The sequence below is a fragment of the Ailuropoda melanoleuca genome, chromosome 19 (genome assembly GCF_002007445.2).
Source record: "Ailuropoda melanoleuca isolate Jingjing chromosome 19, ASM200744v2, whole genome shotgun sequence".
In the NCBI taxonomy this organism is placed as follows: domain Eukaryota; kingdom Metazoa; phylum Chordata; class Mammalia; order Carnivora; family Ursidae; genus Ailuropoda; species Ailuropoda melanoleuca.
The window spans coordinates 209,360-230,513 of record NC_048236.1 but is presented as its reverse complement, the minus strand read 5'-3'; the positions used below and the strand labels follow the sequence as shown (position 1 = coordinate 230,513).

At 54.3% G+C, this 21,154-nt stretch overlaps 1 protein-coding gene across 4 annotated transcripts; it reads left to right on the top strand.

Annotated features, from left to right (window-relative positions):
- Positions 1-1,606: 1,606 nt before the first annotated feature.
- TREML2 (triggering receptor expressed on myeloid cells like 2) lies at positions 1,607-20,898 on the top strand. Of its 4 annotated transcripts, none has more exons than XM_034647890.1 (11): positions 1,607-1,853; positions 4,043-4,363; positions 7,770-8,187; positions 9,233-9,339; positions 9,635-13,612; positions 13,972-14,146; positions 15,553-15,628; positions 16,557-16,678; positions 17,488-17,534; positions 18,289-18,398; positions 19,240-20,898. In XM_034647890.1, the coding sequence occupies exons 1-5, from the start codon at positions 1,802-1,804 to the stop codon at positions 9,727-9,729; spliced, it is 993 nt and encodes a 330-aa protein (XP_034503781.1). In that variant the 5' UTR covers positions 1,607-1,801; the 3' UTR covers positions 9,730-13,612; positions 13,972-14,146; positions 15,553-15,628; positions 16,557-16,678; positions 17,488-17,534; positions 18,289-18,398; positions 19,240-20,898. The 4 variants fall into 4 exon arrangements, with proteins under 4 accessions (XP_034503781.1, XP_011236121.1, XP_034503782.1 ...); XM_011237819.3 differs by having other exon boundaries at positions 13,815-14,146; XM_034647891.1 differs by having other exon boundaries at positions 13,815-14,146; positions 18,289-18,409.
- Positions 20,899-21,154: the final 256 nt, after the last annotated feature.

Below are 21,154 nucleotides of genomic sequence, written 5' to 3'. Positions count from 1 at the left end.
CTCTCATGACGCCTAAGACTGTAAAGACGAATGAATGAACGGAGAATAAGTTAAGAGACTCAAAGTCTGGAGTCAGCAAAGATCAAGCTTCCTTGGTTTGGGGTTTGCGGGTTCAAGCTCAGTTGAAGACTTTTTACTGTGAGTCCTGTCTAAGGAGAAGAAAGTTGGCATAGGTGAGTAGGGGGAGCACACATCATCGTGTAGGCCCCCTCACCCCCCAGTGAGCAGACGACACAGCTCCTGGACGTCAGAAGTCTATCTTTCTGATTCTTAGAGCTCGGGACTGAGTGAAGGGTGGGGTCTTGGGCCAAATGCTGGGTCATTTGGGCTGCCGCCAGGAGGCTGGCTGAGCGAGATAGGGTTGAGGGAGAGGAAGCTGAGTGGGCATGCGCGAGCGGCAGCGGGCCAGGCCAGGGGCCCAGGGGCTGGGGGGTGGCTTCTGGAGACGCGGGGGAGGGGGTGCCTCCAAGAGGGAGGCGGTGTGAGGGCGGGCGGTTAGCTGGTGGGTGGTTAGACCGGAAGGTAGGAGAACGGAAGAGAGGGATAAAGGTAAGGAGGCAAGTGAGTACTGAACCGGAGAGACAGCTTCTGTGTGTGTGTGTGTGTGTGTGTGTGTGTGTGTGTGTGTGTGTGTGTACGCGAGCGGGCGCTCCCCACGTGTGACAGCACAGAAGCCCCACCCTGAGCCCAAACTAGGCTCTGAGCCTTAACAATTTGCATCTCTTTTGCCTGTCACTCTAACTGCCTAGAAATGAGATAATGCTAAGTGAAATAAGTCAAGCAGAGAAAGACAATTATCATATGATTTCTCTCATCTATGGAACATAAGAACTAGGATGATCGGTAGGGGAAGAAAGGGATAAAGAAAAGGGGGGTAATCAGAAGGGGGAATGAAACATGAGAGACTATGGACTATGAGAAACAAACTGAAGACTTCAGAGGGGAGGGGGTGGGGGAATGGGATAGACTGGTGATGGGTAGTAAGGAGGGCACGTATTGCATGGTGCACTGGGTGTTATACGCAACTAATGAAGCATCAAACTTTACATCGGAATCTGGGGATGTACTGTATGGTGATTAACATCATATAATAAAATAAAAAAAAATAAAATTAAAAAAAAAAAAAGAAATAAGATCGCTTGGGAGCGCGGAAGGAGTTCTTCGCCAGTGTGAGCGAGAGGGGCTGTTCTGACCCGCCAGCAATTGGCAGGAACGACAGGGCCCATCAGTGCGCATCAGTGAGGCCTGAGGGAATGAATGAATGGAGTCTAAAAGAACCTCCTTGCGAATGTGTGTTGGCGAAAACCTAGGATCCGAGGTGCCCTGCTCCAGCCCCAAGCCCCTACCCGTGGGTCTCGGAGCCCTGGGAATCCCAGGGAGTCTGTAGCTGAGGGTCCAGAAAACTCACCCCCCAGCCCCCTACACCAATCCCCTGTTTCCGGCTAGGAGGCATCCCCACCGGCCAGAGGACGGGAAGTCTTCTGACTCTGACAGCCCTCCCTGGGCTGGGGGCGGGGGGCAGACTGGGTGGAGCAGCCACATGTGCCTGAAGTTCGGGGAAGAGGGCGTAGACAGCAGCCAGCACCGCCCTCCATAGGCTCTGTGGGCCCTGCGGTCTGCCGATCACAGTGGGTCACACAACGTCCTCACTTCCCTAAATGGGCAACTGCACTTTCGGAAGGCCAGGTCCTTCCCTGGCAGACCTAAGTGGCACATCCTGCATTGGCCTGGGCCCCTAACCCTGGATTCGAGGTGTCCTGGCCCCCTGCTGGCCTGTGACTGCCCCCAGCTGGATGGAGTCATGGCTCCCGCCTTCCTGCTGCTGCTGCTGTGGCTACAGGGCCCTGTCTCAGGTGAGAGGGCAGAGGAGCTGTCCTAGGCGGGAGGAAATGCCTTTTTCTGGACTCTCCCTCCCTACTTTTCCTTGCCCAATAATCTTGTTTCATGCCTTGTGGGGTTGGAGGAGAAGGGAGAGGAGATGGGGCTGACCTAGCGGCTCCTAACCAGTAAGAAGGTCGCATCCCACTATCTGGCCCCCGGCAAAGCTAACACAGGACTCACAAACTAAGATAAAGCTCTGAACCCTCTCTGGTTGGGCTCCTTCATCTGCGAGGCTTGGTCAGGACCTCTGACCATGGACACTCAATTTCCTTACACAAAAAGCCTCCGTCCCTTGTCGAGAAAGCCCTGCTTGGTTCTTACAAGAATTGTTGCATCACGTGTGTGTGTTTTAACTGGCTAAGTGGCTTGTGCCACTACCCCCTGTCCCCATCCTCCTGTCCTGAGGGGAAGCCATCCTTGAAGGCCTCGCTCACCCCTGTAGCTACTAAATGCTCCCTGAGGGGGCCTCCCCCACTCCTGCCTCCCTGACTGCCATGGCCAGCAAGTCACCCCTTCCTGTTCAGTTCTGACCACTGCCTGTGAGGGAGTGGAAGGTGGGCACAAATGAACACAGACCCTTCCCGAGGGCACCCCACCCCGCACTTCTCTTAGAGAGCCTCCTCCCTCTGCCAGGGCAGAAGTGTGTCTCCTGTACGGAGCAATCCTGGGGTCCCCAAACCTCCCACCCACCAAATCACTGAGTTGGGTCATTCTGTTTGGTTTGTGTGGGACAAAGGGATGCCCAGAGCGGGTGATACCTTACCCCAAGCCTCAGCTCCAGTGCAGCTGGCTTGGAAGCAGGTAGACAGCTCCTGTCGTGTGCGGGGTCCTTGGCCATCACAGCTCTGGGCTCCACTGGAGAAGCCTGGAACACCCTGCATTTGAGAAAAGGAAGCACGTGGAACACCAGCTACCTTCCAGGCACTGTCCTGGGGCCCAGTTCCCGCAGCCAACCTGAGACAGATGAGAAACAGAGACTTATGGGGTCTACTTACACAGTCAATGGTGGAACCAGGGTTTTTACCCATATTTATTTAGACTCCAAAATGTGTGCTCTTCACTCTGTCCTGCTGGGGAGAAACGTGTGTGTGTGTGTTGACGGCAGGCTCCGCGGGCTGTGAGAGGAGTAAGTGATGAGCTTATGGTGGGCAGTGGAGTGGAGGGAGCCCATCACAGTTTTGTCCCTCTCCCTGTCCCCTGATTCCCCACCCCCACCCCTAGTTCTACTCTCTCCCCACCAGCCATGGATTGTGAAATGCACAGACCACATCTTATTTCTAGGTGGAGACTGTAACAGACTGTGGACGAAGAGTGAATAATTGTACAGTTCTTCAGTTTGCACTCCATTGGGAATTTAGAAGCATGTTTGGGCATTTTTAGTCCCTGGGTTTTATGCAACTAGAGTGTTTTAAAATGAAATAGCACCTAAAACGAACTACAACAACTCGCTATTTAAAAGATAACTATGATGAACTTATTTGTGAAATAAATAACTACTCTTAATTTTTTCAAATTTTGGTTTTTCTTCTCTATCTAAATTGTTTGTGCTCTGGGATTTCATACCTTTGTGACTTCTGTTTTTGTCTGTGTATCTCTCTCACTGAGGACAAGACTTGGGTCTTTCCCACAAGACCCTGAAGATGGGGCTATTACTTTCCATTGGGCTAGAAAATACTGTGAAAAAAGGGGCTGTGTCAGTTGCAGCTCCCTGAGTGTAAGGGCTGAGTTTCCTCCATTAGCCTGGGGGCTCCCTGAGGGCTGTGCTGGTGTCTCCACCATCAGACTGGGAGTTCCCTGAGGGCTAGCCCTATATCTTCATCCTAGAACTCCCCAAGGGCACGTCTCCTCATCAGTTTGGGAACTCCCAGTAGACAGGGCTACTGTCTACTCCAATAGACTGGAAGCTCCCTGAGGGAGTGGCCTGTGTCTCCCTCCTCAGACTGGGAGCTTGCTTTTAGCAGGGCCTGTGCATCTCCTCTAATCAGATGGCGGGGCGCGGGGCGGGGGGGGGAGTTCTTTCAGTGTAGGGCTTTGTTTCTCCCTGAAACTCTGAGTTGCATGACAGCAGGGCAGTATCCGCCTCCTCTCCCCTCACCCTGACCTTCGAGATGCCTCCTTCCCCTTTCTCACCAGACCTTGCTCACCAGCAGTGTCTCCCCAGGTGCCCCAGCCGAGAGCGTATACACTAAAGTGCAGCACTTTGAAGGGGAGACTCTGTCTGTGCAGTGCTCCTACAAGAGCCGCAAAAACCACGTGGAGGGCAAGGTATGGTGCAAAATCAGGAGGAAGAGGTGTGAGCCTGGATTCACCCGGGGCTGGGTGCAAGGGCCGCGCTACCTGCTGCAGGACGACGCCAAGGCCAGGGTGGTCAAGATCACCATGGGGACCCTCAGGCGCCAGGACTCCGGCCGGTACTGGTGCATGCGCAACAGCTCCGGGACCCTGTACCCCCTGATGGGCTTCCTGCTGGAAGTGTCTCCAGGTGAGCAGGCCTGCCAGGGCACTGGGAGGGTAGGGGTGTCCTCCCTGCCCCGTACTCCACTCGCAGCAGAGGTAGTGAGAAGAATAACCCACCAATGGGAGTGTTGTGCTACAGGGTTTTACTGACATCTTCATGGGCATTATTGTCCCCCACTTTCCCAATGAAGAAAATGAGGTCTAAAAAGCCCTCTGTGGATCTGACTTGGTCCAGGGTCACAGAGCTAGCAAGTGGCAGAGACGAGATTCAAACTTAGGGCTGGGCTCCGTGTGCTTTGTTTTTATTCCATCATCTGTTCAATATATATTCATTGAGTCCTGATTCTGGGCCAGGGACTGGACACAGTCCTACCCTAAGAGAGATGACAGGCAATTGCACATCATCAGACCAATAATTGTAGATAACAAGAAATGTTCTTAAGAAAATCAAGCCGTGCGACAAACTAGAAAGTAACTCAGTGGTGGGGGGAGCTATTGTAGCGCCGGAGATCAGAGAGACCTCCCTGAGCAGATGACATCAAGCAGAGCCCTGCGTGAAGAGAGATTTCTAGTCCTGTTGAAATGTGGGTGCTTTGTATTCCAGGCGGGGAGAACTGCATGTGCAGAGGCCCTGAGGTGAGAAAGGGCTGGGCTTGTATAAGGCGGGGCTCTGTAGCTGCCCCATATTAAGTGTGGGGTACAATGGCAGGAGATGAGGTTGGAAAGTCAAACAGCAGCCCTAAAGTCTATGATGTGGAGCTTGAGTTTTATTCTTAGTACAAGAGGAAGCTATCAGAGAGTTTACAGGGGTATGTTGTGGCTTGTCTTTAAGATTATAATGGCTGCTGTGTGGAGGATGGATAGTGGAAGGGTAAGAGATAGGCAGAGAGACCACGGTGAGTGGTCTGAGAATGACAGTGTCTTAAAGTAGGACGTGGGCCCTGGAGGTGCAGAGAAGTGGAAGGGTTAAAATCTGTGATGTTCAGACTTCCTGCCCACCCTGTACACTTTGGAGGTTATATAGGAGGTGAACAAAAGGGAGGAATCAAGATTTACTCTAAGGTTTTCTATTCCATCAGCAAGGTGCATGACAACATCATTTATTGGGTAGGGTAACTCTGGTGGGGAGCTAGTTTGGAGGAGAAAAATCAAGAGCTGTACTTTGTCATGTTAAGTTTAAGACACCCCCTAGAACCCTAGGTGGGCAAATGGAGCAGCAGTGAATATATCAGCCTGGAGCTCAGGTGAGAGGTCAGAGCTGGGAATATACTTGGAAGTATCTCTATGAAGATACTTCAGTTTTATTTGTTTTTTAAAGTTTTTTTATCCATTTATTTGTGTGAGAGAGAGACAGTGAGCATGAGTGGGGGAGGGTAGGGGCAGAGGGAGAGGGAGAAGCAGACTCCCCGCTGAGCAGGGAGCCAGAAGGACCAGGGGCTCCATCCCACGACCCTGAGATCAGGACCTGAGCCATAGTCAGACACTTAACCAACTGAGCCACCCAGGCGATCCTCTGTGAAGATAGTTTAAAGTCTCGGGGATTCGAGAAATCTACACAGACAGAAAGAGGTTTAGTTGTTGCTTAGGCTGGGGGAAAGGAAGGGGGAGGTAGAGGGTAATAGCTAAAGGGTGCGGATTTCTTTTGGAGATGATGCATATATTCTAAAATTGACTGTGATGGTGGCTGCCTGACTGTGAATATACTAAAGGTCGTTGGATTTGGTGCTACAAATGGGTATTTTATATGGAATGTGAATAATATCTCAAAAAAGCTGTTAAAAAATCAAGGGGATGTAAAACTTCTCCCTTCAGGGTAGAAAAAGAGAGAAGGGCCAACCCCGGAAGTCCTCCCACATTTATACGATAGGAAAGAGTGAGAAACCATCAAGAGAACCTGAAAAAAGCAGCCAATGATGATGACATGAGTTACCCACCATTCCCCATTCTCCTGACCCACCTGCATCCCCCTCTTCTGTTGTGACTGAGCCAGGGCAACTGCTCTTTCCAGGATGTGGGCCCAAATCTCATTCCCCCTCTCCAGTCCTGCTTCAGACCCAGGGAATAGTTGAAACCAAGTGTACTGAAGTCTTAATTTGCAGGGATACAAAAATGAAATGGTTTTGTTTCTCTCTTTGCATATCCCCCTCACCCCCCATTGTCAAATCCCATGGTCTACCTTTTAAAGACCATTTGGGGAGATTCCAACTTTGCAGACCTTTTCAGTTATTAGGAAATAAAAAATCCACAGCGCATTAGAAACTCAAACCTTCTAGCAATATATTCTCTTCTACTCCTTTTTAAAGACCACATGTTATGGCCCAAGCCACCCAGAATAGGGAAGAGGATAGGCTGCTGCCTAACTCCCTCTCCTTCATCTCGGCTGAGTGAGTGGGGCAGGTGGGGTTCTTCTCAGTGACCTCGTCCTGCCTTCTCCTCCCAAACCCCTGGTGCACTGAGGCAGGAATGAAGAAAGGGAAGAGGTTGTGTGATTTCACTGCCCACCATAGTTCTCTCTCTGTTGGGTGTTACTCTTTCCTACCCAGCCCTTCGTGATCGATCGTCTGTAAGGTGGGTGTCTAAATGCTGGCTCTCCCAAGGCATCTACACTTGAGTTCTCTGAAGGGTCTTTGAGGTCTCCCCACTGCTGACTAGGATGATGTGGGAGGTCTGGCTCCAGGTCAGCCTCTTCCCCTATCCCCACTTTCACCAATGCCGCTTGTTCTGACTTGCCTTGCCTAGAAAGACGGGTACCTTCCATGGTGGCCTTTTGGTCCTCAGGGGTGTGTTCTTGCCATGCAGTCACGAGATGCAGCAGCCTGTGCCAGCCCTCTCTTTCCCGCACTATCTGTCTCCACTTCTCTTGTTCTCTGTGGAGATAGATTCTACCACACTGCCCCAGATGGGACCTCACACTTCCTACAACCCTGTCCTCTTCCACCATCCAAACACCAGCCTCATAGAAAATAGGAGGTAAAAGGCTGAGGGGATGGATGATGGGAGCCGGTATCTCTTCATAAGCTCCTAAGAAGAGCATCTGACCCTGCTTTTGGAGGCATCCTTTGGAATGTGGGCCTTCAATGCTTCCCTTGTCCTCATTTGAGGACCCTGGTTACCAATTATGGAGCACCTGGAAAAGTCTCTGTTCAACATCATAGTGAAGAAATCTCTTTGGCACACAGGAATGAGGAGGGTCTGGAAGCCACTAGAGAGATGGGGACAGGGAGGGGAGTTGGCCTGACAGGGAGGGCTAAAGAAACTGTGAGAGTCTCTTCCTTCTTTACTGGGCCTACTTCTTCTCCCTGACAAACCCACATCTGGTCACACAGTAGAGCAAAGTCCTGGGTCCTGGGTCAAGGAGGGGAGATGAGGATCTGCTCCCATTAGCAAAGCCCCCGACTCAATCTAACGTTCCTCCCTCTCTGGCCCCCTAGCCTCCACGACCAGGAGAAGCACTCCTTTTAGACAGCTGGCCAATATCCTCAAGAGTGGAATTGTTGTCACATCGGGCCTAGCCCCCACCTCAGGCCCTGATGCCCCTTTCACCACCAGCATGACAGTGTTCACACCTGGCCTCCTCACTTTGACCAGACTTGTGCCCCCCACTGCCTCAGAGTCCATCAGACTGACCTCCGTGACAGGCTTCAGCTTCACCGGCACTGGCCCTCCTACCACGGGGCCCAGGAGGACCGTGGAGTCCCAGACAGCAACTGTGTCTCCCAGCGATGCCAGAGCCTCCTCTGCTGGCCTAGCAGCCATCTCTGCCAGGGCTGGGCACCTGCACACCAGATTGCCCACCACGGGAATGTGCCACACCAGCGGATCTCTCCTCAACAAGTTATCCCCGATCAGGTACCCGTGGGTCCTGGGCTTGGATGACTTTTGACCAGATACGGCAAGAGTTCTTGGTGCCTGAATGGACCTCAAGGTGCAGATGTTACAGCAGAGCTTTCCTGTTCAGGAAGTCGGTCTGGCCTGCTGCTGAATGGGAGGTGGGAAGGAGGCCAGATGCCAGGATGGAGATGTGACATAAAGGACGGCAGTGAGAATTGAGGGTTGGGGATGGGTCAGCATAAAAGTCTGTGGATGGAGATGAGAAGTTAGGGGCAGGACAAGGATGTGGCTTGGGGGTAGGAAGTGGGAAATGGATGCTTTAATTTGGGCTCCCCCAGAAGCAGCCTCTGGGACTAGGAGTACTGGAAAAGCATGGGGAAGGGAGACAGGGAAGCAGTTGGTAGAGAACCTAATCAAGCTGGTCACCACTGTGGGTAGCCGAGCTCAAGCCCAGGGGAGGCTCTGGGGCCCAGGATCAGACTCCCAGCTGAAGGGCGTGGGAGCTGGGGTATCAATACACCAGTGTTGGTCATCAGTTGAGGGCTGCCTGCCAAGGGTGGCAAGGAGAGCTGTAGTAACAGGAGAAAGTCCTCAGGCTGAAAAATAGTTTGGCTGGAGGTGCTGAGGGCTGGTGCACACAAAGTGGTCTACGGGCAAGGGGATACAGGCCAAGCATCTACCGCATCTGTTTCAGAGGACAAAGGAGGGAAGGGCCATGGGGAGAGGCTCTCATATGGGGAGAGCAAGACTCTCAGTCTCTCCTGTCACAAATGGGGGTCTCTTAGAGTCCTCATCTTCAGCGATGAGCAGGTTTGGGGGAACAACGGAGGGGAGGTGCTAAAGGGGAGAGATGCCTCCCTCCACTTGGGACTTCTTCCCCTGGCCTCTGAGCTCTTCACTTCCTCCTGCCACAGCTGGGTCCCCAAGGAAGGGAGGCAATCACCCCACCAGGGCTGTGAGGATTTCTGCAGGTTCAGGCTTCTCTCGTGGCATGCAGGAAGTCGTGGGTCAGGGTGGGGATAACTGGATGCTCACCTCCTGCCCGCTCTCCCCGTCCCCTCAGGCACCAGGATTCATACCACGTTGTGCTCCCGGGGTTGCTGATCTTCCTGCTGTTGTTTGTGATGTTGATCCTGGTTTATGGGTTCTGGAAGAAGAAACACATGGGAAGTGAGTACAGTCACCCTCCCAGCTTCCTGAGGGCAGAGTACTGGGGCTCGACACACTCTGTCCCCAGGCGGTATGTCCTCACCTGCATCCAGCCACAAGGACTACTTGGCACCCAGGCGAGGGAGGAGGGTGGGTGGAAGGTGGGCAGGCAGGAACAGCATGGCATGACCCTCCGGGGCCAACCAGGCAGGAAGGAGAGGGTAGAACCGGAAGAGGGGACAGACTGGCCCAGGATCATGGGAGGAGGAGAGAGCAGGAGCCCTGCCCCTCTTCAACTCTGTCCTTGTCCTTCCAGGCTACAGGGTGTGCAATGATCCTGCTAGTCCCTGGAGGGATCCACTTGGAAGACTGGAGCCTCCGTGGAAGCCTGCTTGGTCTGAGACCACTTAACTATGGAGTACGTGAGCTCCTCCTGGAGGGGCCTTTGGAGGCCAGAGGAGGATGAAGATGGAGACGTGTCTGGGCTGAGGCTGTGGGCAGAGAACTTGCTCAAGGCTGGACTCAGGCCTCCCCAGAACCGGAGGCTGCTCTTCACCTGCTCAGTCCCCTGGGGCTGCTGGGAACCTGGGGCAGCCCCCAGAGTTGGGGGTACCAGGCAGAAAACACCAGGGGAAGCCACCGAGGGGATTCTGCTCAGAGCCACAGAGCCCTGGGTCCCAGCTAGGTGGCGGGGGAGCCCCGATGGTGCTGTACACAGAGAGCTCAGGTCCTGGGACCCCTTGCTATGGAGCAGAGGGGAGCAGACAGGTAGACAGCTGCCTTCTCCCCATCCAGAACCCTGTGTCCTCAGCTTCCCTCTGCTCCCCTCAAGCTTCCCCATGTGCGTGGGGAAGAAAGAGTGCCAGAGGCATCCAGTGTCTCAAGGGCCCCGCCCTGGAGGGGAAGGACCCACAACTAAGAGCTGGAGGTCCACAGTGGTGTTGGCAGCAGGGGACCCCAGAGTGGTCCAAGCCCCCACCCTCGGGGCCCTGTGTCCTCTGATGGGCCTCTGGATGTGCCCTGCCCTGACCGCAGCTGCTTGTCCCTCAAGTCTTGGGAGGGACCCTCCCACTGGTGCTAGCTGTTGGCCGGCCCCCCAGAGAAAGCTGTGACCAGGTCCCCCAGAGCCCCTTGGCTTCAGACCAGTGTGTCCCCAGACTGGTGTGCAGAGGCTGCACTCAGGGCTCCTCCCCTGGTTCCCAGCTCCAGGTCTGAACTTCCACAGGAGACTGAGGGCCCTCCAGAGTCCACTGCAGGAGAGGCCACGGCTCAGAGAAAGTAGATGGCCCACCTTTCCCCCCGCCCCCGGACTCATCGTCCCCTGGGAAGAGAGGAGCTACTTATGACCCAGGAAGGACAGCTTGGAGCAGAGCACAGCCTGGAGGAATGCCTGGGTGGGGTAGGGGTGAGGGGACGGAGCCAAGGAGCCTCGTGGGGGGCCCAGTGGCCCTAGGAGTCTGGCCTCTGCTTCAGGGGCTCCTGGCTCAGACTTCGCCTCTTCCACAGTGAAGACTGGAGAATATGGGCTAGCTTTGTCTCGTGGAGCAGGGGAATAAGCACCTAGGGATCAATGTGACATCTCTGCTCTCAGGAGAATGACACAGCTCGGCCTTGATGGGTAGCAAGGGGGCCACTCCAGAATGGATGTGGGGAGAGAGGAACGGGCAGGAGGCAATCCTGGGGGACAGCAAGGAGAAGGCACCTCTTTCCTATGTCCAGGGGAGGGCACTAGAGGAGAGACTCCCATTGAGGAACTGACAAGCCTGGTGCTAGGACACACACACACACACACACACACACACACACACACACACACACAGTGAAATCCATCCTCCCTACCAGGAGGGTGTGGCCACAACCTTGGTGTCTAACTAGGAGGGGGCTTAATTTCCCTGGGAGAAAATAGCTCCCTAAGAGCCCCCTCCATTCGAGATCCTACAACAGCACACTGACAGCCCTGCCTCGTCTGAGAACAGGATGTCCTGTGGGAGAGCAGCAGAGGGCTCAGGACTGTGACCCAGTGAGGCCCCCGGTCTCTGTAACACTGTGCGAGCCACTAACCCTAGTGGGTCTCATTTTCCTCTCTTGTGAAAGGGGGCACTAACTCCTACCTCTCAAGGCTGCTTTCAGGATAAAATGGAGTAACTTGAACCTCACGCACCTGAGTAAAAGCCTCGTGATTGCTGGTCCTCAAGCCCTCCTCCAGCTCTGGTGGGCTTTGTCTGCGTTGAAGACCTTTGGACTCTATTTCTCTGTTTTGCTTTCAATTGGAAGGGGCCAGGGAGGGCAGAGGGGCACATGGCCAGACCCTGGGTGGTGGGCGCTGGACCCAGGCAGAGACCGTTGGCTGTGCCCTGAAGCTAGGCAGGGAAGCTTTTAGGAGACCTACCATCCCTCTTTGCCCAGGATGAGGGGCTCCTGGAATGGGGTGAGCCTGCATGAGGTGTCCACCCACGGAACCTGCCCCCACATGAACTCCACAGTAAGGACACAGGGTGCTGAGAAAGGGGTCCAGACCCCCTTCCCCAGCTCTCCTGCTCTGATGGGCCCGGGTGGCCTCTCTGGACCTCCAGTGCTCTGGGACATTTTCCTCAAAGCCCCAGTGTTTCATTTGCTCCTTCCTGTTCCTTCTCCTCTCCCTGGGGCGGCAGGAGGACCCAGAGCCCTGGCAGACGGAGGGCAGGGAGGCGCAGGGCAGGTGGGGGTATCAGACAGGCCGGGGCTGCTGGGCCTTTAGTGGGTAGGGCCACAAAGCTTCCTGAATAGCGGGCTGTGACGATGGGACACACCTGTGAAGGGCTTCCTGTTGTGACCGAGGGCAAGCCACCTAAAGAAAACCCAGCGCTGAGGTGGGTTTGCTCTGCAGAGCATGGCAGACAGATCTGTCACCGTGGGACACACACGCCCCCACGGGGAGGTCAGAAAGCACGCCTTAGGATCTCCCACACGGCTGCATCAAACCGAGTTGAGGCTGCTGCTTCTTCAGGCTGAAGCTCTTCTTGCCCCACTGCTGGGAGCAGTGAGAGAGGAAGGCCTCATCTGCCGGCCCCCTATGGGGGCTGCGCCAGCTGCAGAGAGCCAGGTCCCTACCCCCGGGATGGCCTGCCACCCGCACCCCTCACCAGCTGCCGCAGGGTCTGAAGCCCCAGCAGCCCCTTGCCATCCCGGAGAGAGCATCCTGTCCTCAGAACTCTGCACACCCTGGCCTGAGCTTCCTGTTGGCCTGTCCTGCTTCCTGTCCTTCTCTTCCCGGCTTGGTCCCCAGGCACTTTAGGCCTCCTGTGCTAATCTCTACCTCAGGGTCTGCGCCCCACAAACCCGACCTGCCACACTGCATTTTTCCAGGGTTTTCTCCTTTCTTGGTTGTAAAGAGCCTGTGATGATAGTTTTTCTGTAGTTCTTCTAATGACAATTATCCCTGAAAATGTGCTTGATTACTGTGGTCTTTTGACAAATGCTTACGGAGTGATTATGGCAGGCTGGGAGCTTGGGGACATGTGGTGACCTGGAGGAGACCTCCCCCCGCCAGCCTCCCGTCCTTCTGCATCTATGTTCCCCCCCAACCCCGTCCCCACCGATGATGTCCCCAGCTTCACTCTCTCCCACCCTTGCCAGCAGTATGGCCTGCACCTCCATTCCTGGAAATGACTCTCCCTCTCCTTTCTCCTCTGTCCCTCCAATCCTCACAGAGCTCCCCAGCTCCCAGACGGACCTGGGCAGGAAGTCTCGGGCCACTGGGCATCTCCAAAGGGTCCCCTAACTCTGTCACTGTCCTTCAGTCGGGGCTTTTCACTTGGGTGGAGAGGAGGTACTTGGGCCCGGGAGGAAGTGGTAGGATAGAGGAGAGAAGAAGAAAGGAGAAATAGGTTCTGGTTTCACCAGAGTTTCTTCCGGGACTTTTACAGCTTTCTACATCCTGACCCCAGTGCGACAAGGAGGAAGACGCCGGCACAAGAGAGCTGGCAGAAGCCTCAGACTTCCCTGGGGCCTCAGCGCTGAGACTGGACCGGGTCCACGAGCAGCACCTGCAGCAGGAGGGGCCCGCCTACAGGCCAAGAGCTCCCCTCCTCCCAGGCCTCCCGCTGCCCCCCTGGAGGACTTGGCCTTCCTCAGCTCTTTTTCCCCAACAAGTGGACAAGCGAAAGCAGCTGGGCGGAATCCCCACCCTTGTGCCCCAGCTCTGGCTCCCTCTCCCCAGGGCTTCCCTGTTCCCACCCCAGCTCAAGAAGAGGGCCCATGGCCTGGGAGGCCACACGCCTGTTGCCACCTGTCCTGCTGGTGCTCCTGGCCTCAGGTGACGAGGAGGGCGGAGGGAGGGAACGGGGCAAGAGGAGGGGGAGATGGCCAGGTGAGGCGGGCGGGCATGAAAGTGCAACGCAGGGTGGGCTGTGGCCAGAGGCCCCTGTGTCTGGGGCACATTCTGAGGAGCGAGGCGCCCATGCGCCAGCCCCGCAGTACCTGAGGAATGGCTCCCTGACGTGAGAGTGTATTTTCAGGCTCGTGGGAGCAGAAGTCAGAGTCGCTGCATCAACTGGAAGGGGGGTCAGTCTCCGTGAAGTGCCCATACCAGGCCCAGCAAGGCTCAAACCCGGTGAAAGTCTGGTGCAGGCAGGTACCGGGACGTTCCTGTGACCTGTTGGTCACCTCCCCCAGGCTCCCAGGGCTGCTCCAGCAGCCTCGAAACTCCACTCAGGGTAACGTCAGCAGGGCTACTTCCTCGTCACCATGACCGAGCTCCGGGTAGAAGACTCTGGATCGTATTCCTGTGGAACCTACAAATCCCCCTGGATCTTTATTCACGAAAACGTCCGTCTGGTGGTGTCTCGGGGTGAGTTCTTTCCCTTCTTTGTGTGGTGCTCAGGCTTCCTGAATCACAGATCTTAGAGCTAGGAAGGACTCCAAAATAATTGTCTTTGGTGCCCTCACAGCCGAAAACTGGAGCCCCTTGCCCAAGGTCACTGCTGGTGAAGGGCAGACTGAGCACCAGAACTCAGACCTGCTGGCTCGCTTGGTTCTTCCTTTCCCATCACATGCGTTTCTCTGAACATCTTTGTTGTTACAAACAAGACTCGTCCGTTGATTTGTAATGACTGTAAGGCCTCCTCAGGTTTGAGCAAGACTGGCTGATTGGGCCATTCCTGGGCATCCTGACACCTGGCCCTAACCCCTAGCCTTCTCTCAAAGGGTTGTGCTTGAGCTGTCCGTAGCTGGGTGGGTTAAGAAATGTGGGGAGACAGGAGACAGCCAGTTAGTGAGGCAGACGTGAAACTTTGGGGGTGAGACAGGGCGGTATAGCGGCCAAGGGCTCAGAGAGCCCGGGTCCTCACCCTGGACCTGCTCCTTAGGGTCGAGAGACCTTAAGCCTCAGGTGGGAAGCTGGGTGGTACTCCTGACTGAGGCCCCAGGTGTTTTTCCTGAAAACCTCTGACTTGCAAAGCCCTCCTGTGGTTCCCTGTGATGGCCAGGGCTTGAATAGCATCTTCCCTGACCCCCACCCAGCCACCAAGCCTGCTCAGCCATTCGGTGAGCTGGGTACCCAGAGGACCCTGGTCAGCTCTTGGTCTGTCACCATTCAAGCCATGGCTCACTGTCCACTCCATGTAGGGCAGGGGCTGCACTCTGGAAGGGGAATCAAACACCTTGAGACCCTATCCTGTGCTGGAGGAACCCACAGCGCCCCCTCCCGACCCCTGCACTCAAGGCTGACACATAAATGAAGGGTTAGGATGGTGGGTGGTAGGTGGCGTGATGGAAGCATGTTGGATGGCGGCCCAGTGAAGAGGGCGACCAGGTTGCTGGAGAGAGCAGTGATATGGATTCTCCTGGAGGACTCCCCAGAGGAGGTGATACCACTTGGGTCTTGTGAGTGAGCAGGAATTGATCCAGAAGAGATAAAAATGGGGGTGGGCTGGTGGGTGGGACACATTATAGGTTGAGGGTGCATGACATGGTCATGAACAATGAAAACAGAAGAGACTGTGCAATATACCCAATCTCCCAGTGACAGTGTGATCCCAGCCTAAAGCCACTCGCACTGGAGCACTTGACTGTGTGCATACTCTGCAGAGAGTAACGCCTCCCCTTGTTTGCTGGGCATATGGTGCTTTTCAGAGTCCTCCCTTGGCCCAGGGCCCTGTGTGGGCTCCTCCTCCCCAGGGCCAAGGGCTAGAAGTGGGGAGCCTGGAATGTGGGGCAGACACATGGAAGCGCTCCCCTCATTGTCGTCTCTTACAGCTTCAACCCTGCCTACCACCAGGAGCACCAGGGGGACCACAGCCTCGACCTCTGCCCCCAGCCCTGTCACTGACAGGTACTGTCACCTCCCTCCCTGTCTTCTCCACCCTCTGCTTCTTCCCACCCACGGCCACCTGTGCCATGCCTCCAGCTACCATGTCTGCATGGCTAACTGGCTCTCAGGGGATGACATGGGAGTCAAACTGTTTGCACCAGGTCACTTCACCTCTTTAAACCTCAGTTTTTTCATCTGCAGAGTGGGGCCAATGACATGGTCACCTTACAGCAGGGTTGCTTGCCTTTGGCACCATTGATGTGTGATGAACTGTAACACTGTAGAGTCTTTGGAGCATTCCTGGCCCCTACCCGTTAGATAGCAACAGCGCAGTCCTCCCCCACCCCACCCAGTTGTGACAACCAAACCCAAAGTTCTCCAGACATTGCCAAGTTTGCCTTGGGGGACACAAGCAGCCACAGTTGGCAACCACCATCGTACAGAGTGGCTGTGCGGATGAGGTGGGATTGGGCCTGGCCCAATGCCAGGGACATGACCAGGGCTGTCTCCTTTGCCTCTCCCCTCTTCCAGCCCTTCTCTATCCCAAAGCCATAGGGGTCCAGGAGAAGGGCGCACGCTGTAGTTCCTACAACCTGTGGCCTGATTTCTTCTCTCCCCCTGCCTGATGGTTCCCAGGCCCCGGTGCCTGGGACTAACCCGACAGCTGTTTTCTTCTGGTCTCCATCGTCCCCTGCCCTTTCCCCACCTACCATCACTGTGATGGGAGCCCAGGGCTCTCACAAACCCTGGTTCCTTGCTTCAAGGCATTATACCCAGAAACAAGATGGTGCTGGTCATGGGGCAGAGAGGTGTCCCTAAAATAGCTGCCTCCTGGGCTTAGGGCTTCGACCCTTGACACATCCCAGGCACCTTCCCTGGGATCCTGCTGTGGTGTAAGGAAGCCGACCTTTGTGTTCTGCCTTTGACCTGAGACAGTTTCTCTTCCAAGGTGTTCATTATGTGGCAGTGCTGTTGGTCACAGGGCACCGGTATTCTGAGAGCTGAGTGCATCTCACGGGCAGGGGTGAGGAACCGGGACCAAGAACAGTTAAAGGCAGGATGCGGGGAAGGGTGAGTACAGGCCCTGCAACAAGGGCCCTGGGAGGCGAGTTAGGGGACAGCAGCCAGAAAGGGAAAAGGAGCAAAGACATCCCCGTTTCACAGAGGAGGAAACAAGCCCAGACACGGCCGGACGTGCATGGCTTATGGCAGAGCCCTTGACTATGGGGCTGCCTCCTGGCCGGCTCAGCAGGAGGCTGTCATGACCACCTGCATGGGGAGAGGGATGGCTTCTGGGCAGAAGGCTGGCTCCCACTTTCCTCCCCTGGCTGGTCGTTCCTTCTTCCAAAGCCCCCAAGGCAGCTGGCAGTTCATCGTCCCCGGCTCGACGGTGGCTGTCCTGTTGCTGCCGCTCACCCTCCTCACGGTCCTGTACTTCCGGAAATCCCGGAGGACGCCGGGAAAGGGAAACCCCAGTGCCGGCTCGAGCACACCAGCCAGGGCTCGGCCATGATACTCCCGTGCCCACAAGCCCGAGGAGAAGGCTTCCTGTGCCTGTTTTACCAACAAGGAAACTGAGGCCTGTGAGGCAAAGTGGTCAGGACCCCCTAGGTCCTCTTGCTTTGTCAGAGATTGCTCTCTTCGGAGGCTCAACGTCAGCAGCCTCCAAGCCTAATTTGCCTAAAACTGGGGGTTCTAGTCCATTTGGGAGTGTATATTTTGCCATCTTCTTACAGGATTTTAAAACAAATTTATCTAAAACCTTTTCTGATCAACAGTATTGTTTTTTATTGTCACTACTGTTTTAAATTTTTGTCTTCCTAAAAGCATTAAAGGATTTTTTAATCTTCCAAGTTGTAAATTTTTTTTTTTTTTTTTAGCGCTGATCACATGTAAAATAACCGGCATTTTGTGCAAGGCTTATCAGGTTAGTGCCTTTGGATGATTCCTGCCTTGTTTTTTGTTGTTTGGTTTGCTCAGCACATACGTGCTATGTATTTACTTACCATATAACCCAGTGACATGTCTGTTGACAACTCTGACATGTGGAAGCGGGTCAGCACTGTGTTGGACCTCAATGATTTTAATTTTTCGAGCTATAAAAATCATAAAATAGTCATGGGCTGTAAAATTTAATACACATATTTTTCAAACTATGTGAAGTCAATTTAGTGGGTCACAATATGATTTTCATAAGATAAAATAGCAAAGCAAAATGTCACAATGGCTTGCACATTGGAAGGATAAATATTTTTTCATTGGACTTTTATTTTAGGAGAGACAGAATGTGTGTGTGTTTGTATAGTGGGAGTAAGATAAAATGTTTCTCACTGTGGTTCCTGGTCCAAAATTTTGAACCTTATAGATAACTTCACCAACAAATAGATTATACTTAAGTGGATGTTTAAATTTGGAACTTTCAGTGCCTGGAATGGATTCAGCTTTACCAGTTTTATGCAAATTAGCTGCATGCCGCCAGTCTGATTTGCTCCTTGGCACTACCGTCTGATCCCTGGACACCCTTCCGTGCTGGCCACTGGCAAACTCCCCAGGGCAGTGTGGGATTTCCGGACCCAGACTCAGTCCCTCTGTCCAGTGGGGACCTCCAGCACCCCTTCCTTCCCAGGGGAACAGGACCTAGGGAGAGGTCCCTGACCCAAACTGGACTCTTTTCTTCACAGGTGAGGACAAATCCCACCATGTCTATAACAACATCTCAGCCCAGAAGGAACAGAGCACTGTGCACAGGAAGGATCCCTCACCAGGGCAGAGGCGATCTCAGCTTTCCTGGGTATCTTGTTTGTCAGTGTTGTTTTTTTTCAGCTTCCCAGCTTGTATTGTAGTTTCTGTTCACTCTGGACCTGGGCTCACTCGTGACTCCTCACGCTACTGTTGCCTCATCTGCATGCACCCTTTGGCCCATCTTTCCCAATTCAAACCTCTTAGAGAGAAAGAGAAGTTGACTGCCCCAGCTTTTGATTTTCACCCCCACAGGAGTCAACTGTTAGTGCGGGGGGCCCCATCTCATGGTGTGGCTGCCATCAGTCCAGTCCGCTAGGGGCATGGGGGTCACATGGTAAAAAACATGGCTCCCTAGATGCCCTCTCATCAGGAGCTGGGGACCGGGCCATTGCCGTTGGGTATGTCTGTCTTGTCTAAAGACCTAACACTCCTGGAACCGCAAAATGGCAGGATTGGGAGTATCTAAAGTCATCTGGTTCAACCCTCTGTAAGGCTGGAATCAACTTTACAAATAGCATCCCTACCAAGCGCTTTTCTAGCTCAATGCTCTTCAAACTGGATTGTGCATAAAAATCACCTGGAGAACCTGTTCAAACAGAATTTCCTGGGCCCCACCCCCAGAGACTGCCTTCAGAGATCTTAGGTGGAGCCTGAGATTTTATCAAGGGGCCAGGTGTTGCCAGTGCTATGTATCCTCTTTCTTAGTCTATTCTGAAACATCAATCAGTGATGCTGCCTTTAGCCATTCCCAGAGGCTCTGCATGGTCCATACTCTGTTCCATACCGTATCCCTGTCTTTGTCCTCCACCCAGCTCTGGGCAGCCCCGGGGGCCACTGATCACTCCCAACTATGCTCTGTACAATGAACATCTGTCTTCTTTGATTCCCAGGGCTCCAATCAACAGATGGGCTCTGACGAGGACACTGGGGCCATCTGCTATGCCTCACTTACCCACCTGAACCAATTTGGCTGTGAGGACTCCATCTATGTTAATACCCAGCCCAACCTGAAGCCCATGCCTGACCCTCTTCTGGCTGTGGAATACGCCAGCATCGCTGGAACCAGACCCCAGCCCTCTAAGTCGACTGAATGCCCTGGACAGGGAGCTCAAGAGCTAAAGACAGACTTCACTGGGCAGTATGGCACTTAGAGAATACCTGTGAGGCACAGGGCTGCTCTACCAGTGATGGGCGGGGGGGGGGGGGGNGGGGGGGGGGGGGGGGGGCTTCAGTGTGGCATAGGTGGTCCCAAACCAGCAAAAGATCACCCTTTTTACAAGGGAGTTGAGGAGGAAGGAGGAAAGGAAAATCTTTATCACCCCAGAGTGGAGAAACTTTAAGTGTGAAGGCTGTGATGGGCAGGCTCTGGGACCTATAGAAGGGGTTTCTGGACACCTACCTGCTCCCTTCCCCAGGGTCTGGGAGGAGGGCTACTAGAGCAGAATCCAATTAGATAGGGTCTGGACCCCAGTGCCTCCGAGTGACCCAATCTTCTCCCCACTCTGTGACCCTCACTTCCTTCCTGACCAGGGGCTGTGAAATCCTGACACAGTGTGCAAGTTCCTCTTTGGTAACACTCCTTATGACAGCCCCTCCCCAACTATCTCTCAGGGCTGCTAAGCTAGGCTGGGAAGTTCTATCTCTCCACACCAGTTCCTTCTCTCCTTCCTGACCTTCCGATTTTGATTCTCACAAATGACTCTAACAGGACGTGGGCAGTGCCTGCTGCTCAGGGATCTCCCCTAACCCTTGGCCTTGCTGGTCAAGGTGGGCCATGGGAACTTCCTTCCTGATGGTGTTCCCTGCAGCTCCACCAGAACTGACCTGGTTCCTCTGCCTTCCATGGAATCTATCATCTACTCTGCCAGCTGCATCTCAAGCAGAGCAGGCTGAAGGCTACCCCTTGCCCTAGAACACTTGCACAGGGCCCTTATGGAGACAGAGCCCCCCTTTTTAGGCTCCCCAAAGGAGTGACTCCAAACTGTGGGAACTCCAGGCCACGGGGGCGGAGGGGGGCATCCTGCCATGTCATGGGAAAGATTGCTTGAATTGCCAATTCATCACTTCTCAAAGGTAACATTTAAAGATCATCAAATCCAACTGCCAGGGAGTCCAACCGCAAAATCCCAGTGAGTCATGCAGTGTCTGCCTCAATCTTTCCGAGGACAGGGAATTCACCGCCTCTTGCCCAAGCAGCTTGTTTGTGAATGTTTTTGTCATTCAGCTTGCCCTCAATCACAGTGAGACACCACCTTGCCTACAGGATGGGACCTGAGGGTCAGGCTGCTTCACCGCCAGAAAGGGAGAGGGGTTGGAGTGGAGAAGGGCAGGTGGTCTGAGGTCTGGCAGGCTGGGGTACAAAGACAAGGTCTTCCTCAGGGAGGCAAAGGAGGTAAGCGCTTGTCACTTGTGACATCCCAGGTTCCCCGTGCCGAGGATGTGGTTCTATCCCCAGTCTGTGGCTGCATGGGGACACTCAGGAACAACCCTTAGTTGAAGGGGGTGGAGAGTAGGGTGCTCTGAGCATCACTTTAGCTCCTCAGGTTTCTGCCCCGCCCTCCAGCTCCCCATATCTGACTGCTAGAGGCCGGGCAACTACTGCACTCAGACCTCCCACCCTACCTGGCCTTGCTCTGAGAAGGTCATTGGCACTGACCTAAGGGCTCATTTGACCTCTGGTCCTCCATGATTCTAGGCTCCTGACAGTGCCTCTTGGTCTATATTTTAGTCTACATACCCACTGAGGGAGCCCATCTTCATCAGGGTCTTTTCAGCTTGGTTTTCTGGCTATAGCACCATGAGCCA